Genomic DNA, 17,231 nt, shown 5'->3' with positions numbered 1-17,231 from the left:
CGTAACCAACGGTGTCATTATAATGACGGTAGACTACTACGTAAAACTAAATACCATCAAAAACTGAAATTCAAGAACAAGCTATACAATTGGTTATCACCCATGGGACACCAGTTTCTCCAGATTCATTCGACAAACTCTGCAAAGATAATAACGCACACTAATGATGAAAAGGACAAAGGACTTGAATAACTACTTGCAGTCTTGCACCAGAAAACATTAATAAAGGTGCCTCCAATTTAACCTCCACATTGCAGCGACATATATATCTGTATTTTCAAGTTGGTGCAACGAAGAGGTGACGAGATGCGAAGGGTAGGGATGTTCATATCTGTGTCTAGGGTCTATTTCTCACAGACGGACAAACCACAAGCTGTTAGGCCCATTTCTTGCTCCTCGTCTCTCGCCCTCTTTCTCTCTCTGCCTCTCTAAAACAAGTATTCAGAAGAAAAAACATAGAACAACATTAGAAAACAGAAAAAATGCATTTTTATAAAACACAGTGATTATTAAACGTAGGAAAAAATTTTCTTTTCCGAAAGTCCTTAGTTTCAATGTCGCAACATGCTACGAGAAGAACAAATTCAATAGATACGCTTAAGTAAGCAGAAAGCGTCGCTTCCTCAGTCGACTAACAAATCTAAACGAGTGAAAAATGAAAACTGCAACTTCAATCAAAGTCGGAAATGGTATTACGAGCACAGAGTATAAATATCATATCTTATAATTCGGTAAAATACCTTAGACCTGCTGAAGTAGTTTTTTTTACACTTGAAAGGCGAGAAATTACAACAACGTTTTACACCATAGTTTGTTTTGTTTTTTGTTTTTTAAATTTGTGAAACAGGGGTAGGAATATCGGTCTTTTGATACGTTTTGTAAATGAGTTGCACGTTTAAAAACGCCCTCAAGTTTTGGTGATGTCTACGTAAACACGGGGTGTTTTAAATTGATTCCGATAAGAATTTTAAATACTTACGTGGCGTCTGGATTTCAAAATCAATATTTCGTAAGCAACTTTTTCAGCAATACAAATGTTAGAATGTCGGGGGGCTCTTCCAACGCATTATAAGACTTTGAGTCTGTGAAAGCAAATTTCCCGTTGGATGAATTTAGGCCTAATACTTTGCTAGTCACTCGACACGACAAGGATAGGATTTGTATCCCCTTTGTTCTAGTATTGTTATGTCCCCAAGTAATTTGATGCGAACACAAAAGAAAAACGATAAACATATCGTAGTGTTTACCCATTGATAAATAGTCTTGTTGTATACGGTGCGTTTGGTGCTATACGTTTGATGGGCTAACGCTACTGAGCTGCTCCTTGAGTATCGCACTGAAGAAGCCGAACGATCGATGGATCACTTTTGGCTCCTTCGATAAACTCTTCGAGCGATAATTTCCCATCCATATTTTTATCCATTTGGCGAAAAATCTTGTCTGTCCGCTTTTCGGGAGTAGACTCATCTTCAGGCATCTTCATCACGGAACCCACCATTTTGTAGATCGCCTATCAAATTCAGCAACAAGAGATAACAATGAATTCCGATGTAAATTAGTTAAATCAAACGTGCAGAGCACAAGGCGGCAATTGAATTTAACTAAATTCAATTAGAACCTCGGAGAAATACCACACGACGTATAACAAATCGCAGGCCGGCGGTAATTTTGAAGGTGCTAAGGAAACATGTAAGCCCAATCTACATAACACCATGGTATGCACCAGCAAACAACTCTATGGCAACCAAACATGAAAAATTAAACCACTTACCGTAACGATTTCGAGCATCTCTTGTCGCGAGATGTATCCATTTCCGTCAAGATCGTACATCGAAAAGGCCCATTTAAGCTTTTGTTCCAGTTTGCCCCGAGATGTGACCGACAGGGCACACAAAAATTCCCGGAAATCAATTGTTCCGTCCCCATTTGCATCAAAAGTTCGAAAAACGTGTTCGGCGAACTTAAAAAACAAACAATATTTTGTTACTCGTTATTTTTAATACTATTTTGTGTCATGAACTCTTGGTATTACGCTAAATTAAGTTGGGGAGCAAGATCTAGCAAAGAGTATTATAACAATAAACATACCAGGAATTAAATAGGATCAAAAGCTCAAATTTACTGAGATACGTTCCCAATTTGATGGCTTTTCATTTACATGGGAAGCCAATGGGCATTGTGATACTATTTGCAATTATTGTTGTAATACGACATGAAATTCCCCAATGAGTTTAGGTATTGTATATGTGCCTGCATTCGGGAATGCCGAGCATGACACATAACTATTGTAAACATACCTTAGATGCGTCCCCGTATGGGAAAAAGTTGCCGTAGATCTTCTTAAATTCTTCGACACTAAGGTGTCCACTGGGGCAGTCTTTCAGGAATCCTTTGTACCACTCCTGGATTTCCGCATCTAAGAGAAGAGAAAAAATGGCGCATTTTAACGAAGGAACAGTACAATGATATTCGTTAAATGATACGTAACAAGTGAAGAGTGTAATAGTTGCACAAAACAACTAATAGGATCCATTCTCACGGCATGATTAAGTAGCTTAGTTGGCGTACACGCACGTACCAGTAAGCTCGCGAAATATACGACGAAAAAACTGAACATTTAAGAATAGGAAACGCACCTGAAAATTCCGTGTTCTGGCGCAGATCTTCCAGCACTTCTGGTTTCAACTTGCTGTTTTGTTTCCCCATACTGAAGGGATTCGGCAAGAAATCGAACGATGAAGTTGCACCTGCAAGATGGGCCCTTTGTTCCGCTGGATTTCTAATTTTAAAAATTGAATTTGGAACCATTAATTGCACATGTTTTTTTTTTCAACACAGGAAACAAAGCAGTCAACAAACAGTACAACATCAGGCGACTCGAAATGGAGAGAGAAATGTCGATTGTCGGGTTCAGAAGGCCGACCTTTGTTGGATCAGAAAATGTATTCACACGTACAGTTGTGGGGTCACCGGGACACAAATGGAAATGGAATGAAAGATTCAAAAAGGGGGGGCTGGATGTTTTGCATGTAAAAAGGAAGAACGACAATAAGTTTTTTTATTCCAACACTCACGCGCAGCTTCCAATGTGTTAGCATACAAATGAACTTGCTTAGAGGTAAGCTGATAATGAAGAATGAATTGTGTAGTTGAAATAAAGCGGAAACAAGTCACAGAAAACTAAATTGAAATGAAAAACTCAAAGAGAAAAGAGAACCATGTACCAAAACGGACGGGAAATCGCGATACGAAAATGAACCAAAAATCAAAGAAAGGAAATGACGAGGAATAGAAAAAGAAAAGGAACTGACGAGTGTCGCTGAGGAAATGGGGGTTATTGTTATTGTTTAGAAGGAAATGAATAAGGGATTGCCAATACCGGCAGATACCACTGAAGTACAATAGAAAAAATGAAGAAAGTCAAGTCGAGAAGAAAAAAAAAAAAAAAGATGCTTAGATCGCACAAGAAGTCATACCCCAAAAAAGTCCTCAATTAGAACGGCTAATCGGAACGCACAAAACCTCTCCGGAAAAGGGTTGCTAAATGACAGCTAGTCGGAAATGGGCAAAAAAGAGAAAGGAAAAATAATGAATTAAGTGACCACGATTAAATCCGTTCTGCGATTTGTACGAAAATTGGCAAATTGAAGCAAAATTCGCAACGTACCAGCGGAACAATCAATCTTTGGGATTTTCTTTCCTTCGGGACAGCTACAATGACTTTTGCGAAAGCGGTAACTGAGTCGCTGTCAATGTCGTCTAGGATGAATTTAACAATCATTTATAAAGGTTACGATCGATAAATGGCACATCCAGACAGACAGTATGACCCAGAGAAAAGAACGCTCTTCTCGCATGACTGTCAGCCTATTAGATTACTGCGCATTGCAAAACAATACGTTTCTATGGCATACTTTTCCAGAGATATCAACTGAATTCTTAAATGTGGGGAAAATGGATTCCGATGTCAAGAAAACGTAGGGGGAAAAAATGAATGCAAAATTATTAAGACGTCCAAATTCAAAACGAGGGGAAGAAAACGAAAAAATTATGGAAAAAATGAGTCTAGGAATCTGGATGTGGTTGCTGTTCACTAGTAGTACCTCTTGGGTAAGGTAGCCTACATGGTAATTAACACACACCTCCAAATTTGAATAGATTGCTAAGAGAAAAGAGAAAAAAGAAAAAGAACGCAATCACGCCTAGGATTAGACAAGTCGACTAGAATTCTACGATATGTGCGAATTCGCCAGAGAATACGTAGAAGAAAGATAGGCGATTGTTATGTGGCATTATGTACATTACTCGTAAACGTTGGATGAGGAGGTCACAATCATCGGTTTTGGTTCGCCAAATTCGAAATTCAAAATACAAGCACCGTAGGGCCTACTAAGGGAAACTAAAATTCGGCGATCGAAACAATGTCCCATCGGCCTTAATCATCGACAGGAGTACGAATCGAGGCATTTTTAGAAAATTTCCTTTAAGAAAGAAAGATGTTGAGAAATAGAAGAAAGCTAACGGTGCATTGATTGTTAAAAAGAAGAACTCGGCCGACATAATCTTCGAAAAGGAATCCGTAAAAATTCGGTTCAAATTTTACCCTTTGCGTATCGGGTAGTTGCCCTTTCCCCCCTTCTCTACCACGTAATAAAAATGCTGTTCTTTTCCAGCTGTGTGACGAAGTGAATATGACCACATCTTGTTATGCAGTTGGCTAGATAGCAATTGGCCGCAAGCCAGCAGAGCGGAAAACGAGCAGCAAAAGCGATGCATGTCATCGGGAAAGTCCAAGCGACAAGCGCAATCGAAGGAGTTTCGTTCGCGATCCGAACAAAAATTTTTTGAAACTACCGATGTATCGTTAGTTTCATTCATTTGGCGAAGCCGAAAATGGTGGTTTCTAAGGGGATTCCAATGTTGTGGTTTGTTTTAAATACAGAATAATGTCACGAAATGATTCAGGTCACTATCCACCTTTTGACTGTGATGCGTTTGCTAATTGGGAGACGAGAAAGAGGGGGTTATCAATTGGTACAAAAAATGGTGGGAATGCGTTTAGAATCCAGGCGAGAGCATTTTGGAAAGTTCTTCGTCCTGTAGGCAACCCTTGAGGAATTCTTCTTCCGTCAATTTTCCGTCGCCGTTTTCGTCCATGCGGGCAAAGATGCTCTTGGCGCGTTCTTCTGCCGTGTCAGGCGGCCGGCTGCTGGAGCTATTGCCAAGCATGTCGTAGATGGCTTGCACAATCTTGGTCATCTCCTACGGTACCAACACGAAAAATGTAAACAAATTAATAGGCAAACAGAGGGGGGGGGGTCTACGTAGAAACGTAGGAGGAACGCCATGTTACCATTTCCCTTTGTTTTCCATTAGGTAACTACCAAACTTTTTTATTACGGAATTAAATAAACTACTATTGACATTTAGGCATTGCAACCCTTTCCTACTTTTGAATTTAGCTACTTCCTAACCCGACATCCCACGTTTTAATGCGCAACCCTCACGAAACACCCAGGTACTGTAACTCGGTGCAGCAAAGACGACATACATTTTTTATGTTGCTTAGAAATAAAGACGGCGAATCTTTTAAGAAAAATAAAACGAATGGAAGAAAGGGATGGAGAGAAGTGAGGCGGACTAGGTTTGAAGACGGGCAAACAAGGCAGACGTGGAAAGAGGGAACCAAACAGGGATTGGCTCAAGGGTGGAGCCACTGAATCCACTCGCTCCGCTGGTGTGCGCATGTTTGTTACCTGCAAATCGATGGAGCCGTTGCCGTCAACGTCGTACATGCGAAACGCCCATTGGAGCTTTTCGTTAGGAGTTCCGGCCGACGTCACGTCGATCGCACACAAAAATTCCTATTTGAGGGCACGGATTATATAAAAAAAAAAAAGATAAAACAAAGAGAAGACCGATATCAAGACATGGCAAAAGAAAATATGATAAAAGTTTGAACTACATAAAAAAAAAAAGTACAGGGAATTGCCCAGCCACGTCATTTATCACTTCATCATTATTACCCACAGTTTCCTGTTATAGACGCTGTTAATGAAATCAACTAATGCCACATCTAACCAGGCGATAACGAAACTTTGATCGGGCTGACAAGACGGGTGCAATCAGCCGCGAAAATCTGTGCTGGCAATTTCCTGCCTACACAACCGTATGATGCCGTTTACAGCAAAAGTTTGCTCTACTTTCAGTGACTGATCTTGGCGGTAAAGGACTAGCAATTGTGGCCAACTAAATGTCCTCCAATCGTGTGAACACAACCTTAATCCAGGGCTAGATTTTGCGTAACGAAGAACAAGGGACGTCCGATTTCATGTCGACACGTTTCCGTGAAGATAGCGGCACAACGAGCTTTTTCCAAATACAATGAATCGAAAACGTGAACGAAAACTCACCTTGAAATCGATGAATCCGTTCTTGTCCCGATCGAACGTTCGGAAGACGTGGTCGCAGAACTCTTCAGCATTCCCATTAGGGAAAAACATTTTGTACATGTCAACGAATTTGGCCGGCGTCAGGCGCCCACTCGGGCAGTCTTGCTGCAAACGATCAATAAAGACAATAAAGAGATGAGAAATGGAATGGGAACAAAACTCAAGTCGTCACGTCATTTAGCCCTATTTGACACTAAGCGTACGCCAACCAGTCTACAAAAGGGGACAACAGTTGCTCTCAAACCGGGTTGCAAAGAGGACGGTGAAAGACGTCTAAAAGCCACTAGCCCAACATTCCCGAGTACAATAGAAAGGATTACAAAGACAAGCTGTGCCGTCTTTCGTCAGTCAAAGAATAGGTCATCCTTTTTAGACGAAAAAGACGGATCTTCTCCACATTTATGAGCAAACAAAGACGGCAAAGCTTTGGACAGAAAGCAGACCAAGGCAGGGCATCATTCACAGACAGCATACGAGTTGATCGCAACAAAAAATAAGGGGCTGGTGGTAAATCGAAGTATCTACGTGTAAGGCACCGTTCTACGAAAATCGTAAACTCTTCAGTCGCCCCCAACACCACGTCCGGTTGGCTCGTACATACAACATCCCCAAGAAGAACTCCCAAGACCCAAGACCCACGACCAAGAATCAATACAGCCAACGAAAGCGAGAAGCAGGGGGATGAAAGTGGAGCTATGCACGTCATTCTTGAATGCAGATGAGGGGTATTGCAGCGCCGCATCGTGTTACACGGAACGGAAGGAAAGCCGCATGAAACTGCTGTCATATTTCATCGACAATAATTGCCAAGCCAACAGAGTCTCGCCAAATGCATCACTATAACGATGAATTAAATGGGCCACGGGATAGGCAAGCGATTTTCAAGCAAGAAACCGAAATATTAAGTCAATAACCGCGAATGGCTACACATCTTTATTAGGGGGATATAAATAATAAAACAAAAAGCAAGTGATTAAAGAAAGAGGAGTTTTGTTATTTTTTGCGCAACCCAACAATCCAATGTTGAAAGCCATGGCAACCGATTAGTATGCGCATAAGGGAAAAAGAATACAAGTACAAAGCGAAGATATGAAGGAAGAAAAAATATTAAAAAAAAAAAACAGAAATAAAATAAAATAAAGGAAGATGACTTACCCGGAAACCTTTGAACCATTCTTTGATGGTAGCCTCGTCGTAGCGAGTGTGCTTCTTCAGATACTCCAAGTCCACTTTGGAGATCTTTTGCTTACTGCCGAAACAGCCCATGATGTTCTTCTTTTTTTTCCTTTGTAGCAAAACGAAGGATCTCCGCCTTCGCGTTCAACACACCGGGCTCAACTCGGCTGCCGGATTCCAAACAGCTAAATATGGTATGCAAAAACGAAGAGTAAGAGATCGAAAAAAAAATCGATTGATTTCGATGCATACACAAACAAGGTTACGCGCTATCTCCGTTATCTACCTATGTAACTAAGCAACCACAAATCCTTCAAGAGCTCAGCACGTTTTCTATCTGAGGTTTAACTATTGTTTCAGGCAGATAAAGAAAACTTTGAACGACACGCAACGAACGAAAAAGATGTCCACACCAAAGCACATCCAAAGTAGAAAAGATAGCACGAGAGAGGAAAAAAAAAGGGAGGGAGAAACGAGGTAAACTAGCCACTGCCAGCCAACGCGTGCACTGAATGAAAACAGCAAGATCTGCTGGTGAGCTTGTTTCCCCAATTAAAGCAGAGTTGACGCGCTTGTTTGTCTGCGAGACCACTTGTGTGCACTATTTGCTCAAGGCTCGATCCTTTCTCGAATGTCAAATCCAACCGGCTGGGAAAATGCAAGCAAAACAATGCGTCGGACACTGGTCTCTCGCACTCGACCGGAATGTTTTTCAATGACTTGCGCATTCGGGGTACACATTCATCGCCAAACTGCCATTCGCACGCGCATATTAGGTCATACGAAATTTTGAACACGCGCCACTTGGAGAAACAAAAAACTGAATTCTTATTCTATAAGAAAAAGTAGCTGTTCGTAAGCCGATTCGACGGTAGTTTATTGGAGCTTATGAGACGATAATAACTGCGCTGCTATGATTCAACGATTCGCACGCGACTGACGGAAGTACTGACGGGACCCAACGGTGTCGTTGCCTCGCAACGCATCACGCTAGGCACCAAAGCAGGACGACGACGCAATGGGACTACAAACGTGGGTGTTGGATGTGCCTAGGGAACAAAAGTAGCCGGTTTTTTTCCCCTAGCGTGCAACGGGTGGGTCATAAGATGGATTACTATATTGCTATGGAACTTCGACACGAGTCGACTGGTAAAAGGCGATCAAAAGAAAGAAAAACAAAACTAAGACAGACTGAAACGATAAATTTATCGTAAACATTATCTCGGACGGGCGGTTTAAGCACAATGGGAATGCATGGTCAATGGAAATAAAATATGAGGTCGAAAATCCATAGTTTGGCTTGTTTTCCACGAACCCCCCGTTACTTGCGGGAGGTGGGACATTGTTCGATTTGCCCAAACATCGAACAGCATTGCGCGAGGAGGGGGTGGCTGTAATAGTGGATGCAACACACAGCAACGCATGAAAGAAGCATCAACAACCTTTGCAAGCTATAATGAAATGTTGACGTGGAAAAAAAAAGGGGAAATCGGCCAAAAAGCAACAGCTGAATTCGATCAAGCAGACAATTGGGTATGCATCACGCGGAAAAGGGTTAGCAATTCATCGCAACAAAGGCGCACACATTATCGCAATGCAATATGTTGGAATCAGAATAAATTGATTCGATAGATCATTACGCTCAATTTTTCTCATCACGGTGCGCATTAATGAAAGCATTGCGTCCATCACGCGCCGTCAGCATCAGCGGAATATCGTGAATCGATTTCACGCAAAACACGACAAGAATACACTGCAAGATGCTCTGCACTGTTGTTGGTTGACGGACTTCCTTTTAATGACGTACCACAGCGTAAGCGTACACGCACGACATCACAAATCTATTTAACTGCTGCATGGCAAACGACAACCGCGATAGAGCCGGCCTAACGCACGTTCCATCTCACGTTTCCCCGAAGACGGTAGCCGCTTGCACGCAGCAAGGCTATAATTAGATACTCAATCCTAATATCAATGACACTTTCGGCGACAAAATCCTTTCTAAAAGAGAGGCTGTAGAAATATGACGTTCGCATATAGGCCTATAGGTATGGATCGCTCTCGCGCGCACATGGCGCAAGTGGAGGCATTGACCCTAATGATTTATCTATGCTTCGAAGAGAATCATTTGATTTATTCATGACATTAAATTGGAACAGGGAAAACGGGCAACTGTCACGGGGAAGTTCGGAGAAGTACGATGGGCGTTCGCTCTCGCACAACGTGCAGGTTGACGTACATCGGCTGTGTTTGCAGCGTCTTGCAACGTGTAGAGAATAACAAAAGCAAGAATAAAAGAGTTCAGATTGACAATGATGTAATCACTTCCAATTATCTTTTGGTAAATTGCACGTCCAACTATCCGCATCAAGCCAGAACAAACGAATGGTGCATTCATGGGACAACAACGGGTCGCCCTGACTCGAGGTCCGACACGACACATTGATTACGAGTAAATGAAGTGACGATCTACAGTGTCTCAAGCTCTGGAATACGATCAATAGACGGCAAAAGCAAGCAATTAATTACTGATAAGGACACCCGAAAATTCGAGAAACGAAGAAAGGCGCAAATGAGCTCCATAATTTTCCACCATGGTCAGTACTGTACAACACCATCGATGGCTCTCGTCTCTGACTTGCTCGTGGTACTGAAGTTAAACGTTCCTCGTGCATGTTTTAATCGTTCAAGAACTTGGAAAACAAAAAATTACAACAAAAAAGGGAGAGAGGGAGGAGGGAGAGTCGCAAGAAAAGAGCTATTTTCAAATTCTATAAAAGAAAAAGCTATAACAAGAAAACTGGTTTTGCCGTCTTTGTTTAGTGAAGCGCGTGCGCCTGACTTTGACACGTTAGTAAAAGTCTTGATTGTCAATCGCGTCGGGACATGATATCCATTAGAAGGTCGTGACTGGCTCGTGTTGGTATTCAAAAATTCGCAGAAAATACATTACCGCCATTCATGTACCTACGCGACAAAGTCACATATTTTTCCCTCCCTTTTTTCTCGTTGATCACTTCCAAACACTGCTTAAACCCGTTGATGGTATTTCCCTTTATTCTCTTTAAAACCGACTTCCCTTTTGCAGCAAGTCATGGATGCAATCAAGTCTTTGAGCAACGTTCGTTTGTCCTACTTCCTTCTGCCTACACTTTGCATCGACAATCCTCTCGAGTATGCATAGCCTTCCTCTTCGTAAGATAACAAAAACCATAGATGATGGAGCGGCAGTTGTACGGGCAAAGCGTGCCGCACTTCCGAATGGAGGACCCTTACACGGGGACGCAGATGCAGACAGGAGTACGGCGTCGCTCTATTATTGATTTGCCGACGTTTGCGCTCGCAGCTAGAAGCTGGGCATGGAGCACATCTGCAATACACCGAGAGAGAAATCACAGACAACAGTTCTGCGGCAGCACCAACACGACAGCGGAGGCTAGAATCGTCTATCGAGCGGTTCAATAGAACAAGTGGGTACAAAGAACGAAAAAAAAAGGAAAGAGAATCACGGTGCTAGGGAAAAAGGGGAGGGAAACTTTAAGGCAAGAACGGGGGGAGGGGGGAATGTGCGGGAGGTAGGCGCCGGATGAAATACTTTGGAAAAAAAACAACAAATATAACAAATTGCCCATTAGCAGTCTGTAGCCTAACGCGCTATAGTTCTAGCCGTTTTTGCAAACATGGAGAAAGTGCGAAACATGTGAACGAACCTTAATGTTTCACAACAAGTTGTTGAATGTCAATTGCGTGGACCAATTCAATCCGCTAGTTCGCTGTTACTTCGGTCGCAGCTGATTCAGCACCGCATAAAAAAACACGCAATACTTTTTGAAGGGGGGGGGGGGGGGGGGGCTAGTGTTTACGCCCCATGTTTCGTGTGACTGGCGCGTTCGTCCCTAATTATTCTCGCGTCCTCCTCTTCTTGGCCCATAAAACTACGAGCATATAAAGAACACGGTCCAATCAATAGTTTTAGGCTAGACGTCAGCAAGTACTGCAAAACTTTTGGCTGTTGGATAAAACCAAGACGCGCGTGGCGTATCGATCTCCGCTCCGGGAAAGAGTTTTCCAACTGGCCGACGTTAAACTGACCGAAATTTCACGCGGGATGGATTCAAAGCGGCGCGGTTGCGATAGAAAGAGTGGCCGTTCAAAGAAAAAAAGGCCAGGCGGAAAATGTAACGTGTCAACTGCAACTGGTTGAGAGACACCCACTGTGGACGGTAGTACTGTTGTTTGGGGGACACATGCGAAGCGCTCTGCGCCACCGCAGCACTGGTAGCTTCATATAAGGAAGCGACGTGATCCCGCAATATTCGTCTGTCTGCGCGCTGTTGAACGATCTACCTCTCAAGACGATAGTTGCGGGGGGAGGGGGAGGGGAGGTTCTCGTGGAAAGGGACTTTACCGGCCAGCAATGAAAATGAAAGACGTCAAGACAGTATAGGAAGCGGAAAAGAAAAAAAAATTAGATGAAAAAAAGCATAAAAGAACAGAGAGCAAGAGACGTTGCTCTTTCCTAGTTCCAATAACGATCGAGTGGCCTCCAATGAGATTTGACAAAATGGTGCAGCAGCGGGTCTCAAAGAGGTCGGGCGGACAGGCCGTCCCCCATTCCGTCATCGAGAATTTTCGCATGGCTGCTGTCCGGAACACATTCCGTCCGATGGCCTTTGCAGAAAGAAGTACCGGATGGAATGAGTCCTAACAGATGCTTGATAATTCACCGATAATTGCAAATTTTTTTTTTCCTGCTCCAACTTAAATCAGTTTTACATCAACGCTATCTAGCTGGCATTTAGTGCAACATGCGCGACGGAAAAAAAATAAAGAAATATGTAGCAAAAATCACAGGGATTTCAAAAACAAACAAAAAGTTGAGCTTGATAAAAAAGAAAAGAACAGAATCGTGATTAAACCGTAATGTCTGAACGTAGACAAGATTGATGGCGCTTGCGCCAACTGGCCGCTCATCCCTAAAGCTCGTTCGTCAAAATCGACCAGTGGCCTGATACGGAGGACGGGCGGGAGGAACGGAGTCGGCTCATTCCTTCAGTGCATTTCGTTTCAATCTTGCTTTATCTATCTTTCAATATCTATTTGTTGTTATATATATATCTTTTTCTTTCTCCTTCACTTCCGTTCCATCTCATCCTTTCCTCGACTCCCCTTCCCCACAGGGTCAACAATGGGCTCCGTAGAGCGAAACACGCTGAAGGTGCTGATCGATTTTTGCGTCTGTCACTAGTCATAAAGAGGCTCTGACAACACTGCAGTGGGTTCATATCGACGTCCTGGCGCAAGGGCTCTCGCGGATAGAGCCCCACGAAGACCGGCGCTTCCAACCCGAACCCGCTATCTGTCTACGTCTACCTCACGAAAATGTTCGAATGACAAAGCGTATACCCCCAATAATGGCGCTTCTAACAACATAGCAAAAGGTTGTCATTTGGGCAACTAATCATTCGACAATACATCACGATCGGGCAAACAGCCTTCGGTTAACAAGCATCGTTTTATGTGTTCGTTATACGCGTACGACAAATTCAAGACACTTTCGCTAACAGTTCAACAAGTTCGTCGAACAGGTTGCACCAAACAGGCCATAAAATCCGAATACAAAAGGAATGCACTATAAAAAAAAGGGGGAAAACAAAGTGCATTTGTCCTCGATGATCAAGCATCAATTATGTAAGAACGTAACTGCGTTTCTCCCCGATCGATTGTCAACCACCGAATCATTTATGGCTACCAAATACGAAATGGTGATTCAGATAAGAGCCAACTTTTTTACCAAGTTGACCGAATAACCACGCCGCCAGTTTGGGATTGATTTTTTTTATTACGGCCTAAGTGGATCTGATTCGCACCTGAAGGCGCTGTGAAAATGAGTGAGCGAGAGAAATCATAGCCAAATAATCAGGGACGGAAAAGAAAGAGGCCACACGGCGGCATCTGTTGACTGGTAAGTTTTTATCGCGAAGAAACGAGTCGACAGTGAAATACTTTCAACGTTGCCTTTGGCGTTAAAATCGATACCACAGCCGCTACGTTTTGCGAATGGAAAACCACGAGGCTACGATTTCCCTTTTCTTCCTTCCAGTTTTCGCGTTCGGTTTGTGTACTTCAAAGCTATGCAGCGCGCTCGACAGAAAGTCGCAACGACGCATTAAAAAGGAAAAAAAAAAAGAAGTATCCGCTCATTTCTACAGAAAGGGCACGTACTCCGACGGCAAATCTGCCGGTCCAGCTCAAGTTGATCGGATTGGCAAAGACTTTTGGCTGAATGAAATTTCTAACTCGGATCACTCGTGTCTAATACCGGGAACTCGGCACAAAGTTGGTTATAATTATTGAGCAAATACGACAAGGACATGTTCACCTATGACAAGCATCGCCAACTTCAATGCACTACTAGTTTTCTACAAACAATCGATAGTATTCGTAATACTGTTAAGGTCAATTAAAAAGGCTTACCCTTCAGGGCATACTTCCGCAGACGTCTGTTGGCTTGTTTGTTACACTTTCTGTTCCACGATGCACTAACACTCACTAGGCGCAACTGATCACGTTTGTCGGTAAAGATGTCACCCTCGCACGAGTGAATTCACAGAGACGGATAAACATTTCAGTTACTTTAACTAGTATTGCACTGGTCCTATCGATTCCACACTATTTCCAAGCGGTTCCAACTCAAGATGATGAAGTGCATTCGAGCTTTTGCAGCAAAAGAAGTTGGAGCCCATAAATCACCTCCATTTCCTTTGCTAGAACGTTGGTGATTGAACGCCACGCACGTAGAAGCCCAAAATTGGAATTGGGTTCTTATCTCAATTAAGATAAACAGTTCACAAATAGGATCAACTTACCAATCATCCCAGATACAAAGAGACACATGGACAAAGCTTACACAACTCATTAGTACAGATCCGGCCATGTCATACAAAGAAATCGGATTTGGACAGCGAGGGGCATGGGTTGGGAAGACAATCGACATTTCAATTCAATTTCAACCTGACGCATTTTCGAGAAATAAGCAATCAAATAAAAAGATATAGTACTCACGGTTTTAAATGCAAAGCTGTTGAGAACGCCTTGAAAGTCACGAAGAAAGCGACCGCCACGTATGATGTCGATGTTAATTTGCGATTGCGTACTCGAAACGCTTCCGCGCGGGAAGAACGGAGAACCGATACACTTTTACCTTTGACAGATGTTCTGTCAACTGGATGTCTCTAGAAGTCGACGCGGTATTCATAAAAAACTATCTACTGCAATAAAAAAAAAAGTCGGACGGTTAGCATTCAGTAGACAATAATTTTTTTTTAATGTCAAGGAGGCAGCAGAAACAATCAATGTGCATAACCAATTTTTCTTTCTTTGGAATTGGATTCTTTTGTCTATACAACCAATAAAGCACTAGATCGTCGTTTGCAACAATTTTGAACTATTTAAGTAACACAACTTTCACAAAGCATAGACTCTTGAAGTTCCTCGGTTAGACTTACGTCAACAACTAACAACGACTATGCTACTTCAAAAGTCGATAGCGTGCCAACTCGCTGCAGGTGTCTCGTTTCGGAATACCACATGCAACTACTAACACATCAAATTGGAACTCTTGAAAAGAAAAAGCAAAACTGTGAAATTGCAACCAGTGAGACTATCTTAGCTTCACAATTGTAGAGCAAGGAACTGTTTAATTCACGTTGAAACTACCCGTGTTTCGTGAAATAAAACTTTGTTTTAACTTCACATTCGGAGTAAAATAAGCATTTTTTTTTTATGTTACTCAGCGGCCTGGAGTGGTATACAAAAGTTTGGAAATCGCAAAATCCGACATTTATTTATTATTTTGAAACCCTTACGAAATCTAACGAAACGACAAGGAACGTCATTATTGCTAAACAATGTTGCATATAGTGCAGACTGTTTTTCTAAAGCAAGACGTATTTCGCGGTAGAAGAATATCCAGGAAAAAGGCTCGCATAGAAATACAAATGTAAAATGCAAAGGGCAACGTCTGGCGTCGGTGTACTTTAGGATAAAGCGTTTCGATCAATAAATTGCGAATGCACAGCGGGTAGGCGTGAGCTCCAGGGGAACTAAATTTAACGACAAACTAGTTTGAGGTATTTTGAAGATTACGACCTCATCACCATTTCAGAAACAATTGAAGAGAAGCACAAACCATACCAGAACGACGGCGCTGAATCAATTTCTACTACTATTGCATTAACGAGAAATTAGGCATTTCTTCCGTTCAATAAGGGTTAAAGTTTTTGTGTCGGTAAAAGGTATAGTTCAGAAAATAGGCAGCTACACTAGACATTTCAGTCTTGTGCAAAAACTGAAAGTCGCACGATGCGGTATCTGAAAATGAAATTATCTTTCAAGAAATAATTAAAGTAGTTACAGGTTTCCCCGTATGCTACTCCAAGGCGTAAAGCAAATTGCGAAATTTCATTAAACTAAGGTTAAGCATGAAACTGCTCCAGTCAGAATACCTTAGCTGTTCGTGTGCAGTTTAATCACATCTCGACTTTGTACTTCGACCGATTACAGTTAAACCCAATTGAGGGGAGCTTATTAACGACGGTTCGCACAAGACGGAACAGGCAACATATGCTTTCGACTTAATTTCAGGAAAATGATCCATGTGTGAAATGTGCGAACGTTAACGAATGATAAAACCACGAAGCCAAGAGAAAGAACCTAAAATAACAGAAGGACGACAGCTGAGTGATTCGGATTTTACGACATTGGCTGTTTCTTTACTACAAGTAACTTTAACATAATTTTTTTATTCAAATATCAAAATTCGGCGCCATAAAATCGAACGATACTCTACGATAACCGTATCTGAAAGCCTTAGCAAAAGCTGGTTCATCACCTCCGCAGACTTCAGGTACTGTTACGCTAATCGGTTATTTATTACTATTACTGCAAACAATACAGGAAGGTGTCACCACAAAAAGGAGAAAATCTATCAGTCGTTGTTTCAATCAAATGACATGCTAATGAATTGATTATTTCCCCTAAATTCTAACAGGAACTTGTACAATTTGTTTCTTTAAAGGAAACATATTGTGATGTGCATGTCTTAGGAAATTTTTACTAATGTGTTTTGAAAATTAGCTCCTTGGCCCACCAAGTTTGAGAATCCGATAACATTACAAGAACTTATTCATCAGTACGATTTGGAAGGGTTTGCAACTGTGAAGACATCCATCAATGGCAATGCGAAAACACATGGTCATTGCTTGGAACAATTAACAGGACATTATTAGTCAAGTAATTTGCTCAAAGCAAATCCAATGTCGATGAATCAGCCCAGTAATATGAATACAGGCATTGTGCTTGACAGTAGTTGATTCCTTCATTATACTGATAAGAATACTCCACATGATTAAGAAAAATTATGTAGAGCATGAGCAGCAAATAACCAACTATAAAACTAGAATAATGTTATACCTTCGTCAAGAACATTGCATTGTTTGCCTGCAGCATGCACGAAAAACCGAAAAAACACTACCCTTTTTTAAGACCATAGCAGCCGATATTACTCCTTGAGAAGTGAAAGTCGAAACTAACGCCCAAAAT

General features: G+C 42.0%; 2 protein-coding genes across 2 annotated transcripts; both read right to left on the bottom strand.

Annotated features, from left to right (window-relative positions):
* Nucleotides 1-1,308: 1,308 nt before the first annotated feature.
* On the bottom strand, nucleotides 1,309-17,215 carry LOC130687356 (neurocalcin homolog). Its single transcript, XM_057510504.2, has 6 exons — nucleotides 17,103-17,215; nucleotides 14,694-14,899; nucleotides 2,637-2,779; nucleotides 2,298-2,416; nucleotides 1,772-1,960; nucleotides 1,309-1,510 (listed from the first exon to the last, which is right to left on the bottom strand). The coding sequence occupies exons 3-6, from the start codon at nucleotides 2,704-2,706 to the stop codon at nucleotides 1,310-1,312; spliced, it is 579 nt and encodes a 192-aa protein (XP_057366487.1). The 5' UTR covers nucleotides 2,707-2,779; nucleotides 14,694-14,899; nucleotides 17,103-17,215; the 3' UTR covers nucleotide 1,309.
* LOC130687358 (neuronal calcium sensor 2-like) lies at nucleotides 2,925-7,813 on the bottom strand. Its single transcript, XM_057510507.2, has 4 exons — nucleotides 7,608-7,813; nucleotides 6,414-6,557; nucleotides 5,757-5,864; nucleotides 2,925-5,262 (listed from the first exon to the last, which is right to left on the bottom strand). Exons 1-4 carry the CDS (start codon nucleotides 7,716-7,718, stop codon nucleotides 5,059-5,061), a joined length of 567 nt encoding a protein of 188 aa, XP_057366490.1. The 5' UTR covers nucleotides 7,719-7,813; the 3' UTR covers nucleotides 2,925-5,058.
* Nucleotides 17,216-17,231: the final 16 nt, after the last annotated feature.

The sequence above is a fragment of the Daphnia carinata genome, chromosome 4, assembly GCF_022539665.2.
Source record: "Daphnia carinata strain CSIRO-1 chromosome 4, CSIRO_AGI_Dcar_HiC_V3, whole genome shotgun sequence".
Taxonomy (NCBI): domain Eukaryota; kingdom Metazoa; phylum Arthropoda; class Branchiopoda; order Diplostraca; family Daphniidae; genus Daphnia; species Daphnia carinata.
This window is presented reverse-complemented; position numbering and strand designations above follow the sequence as displayed.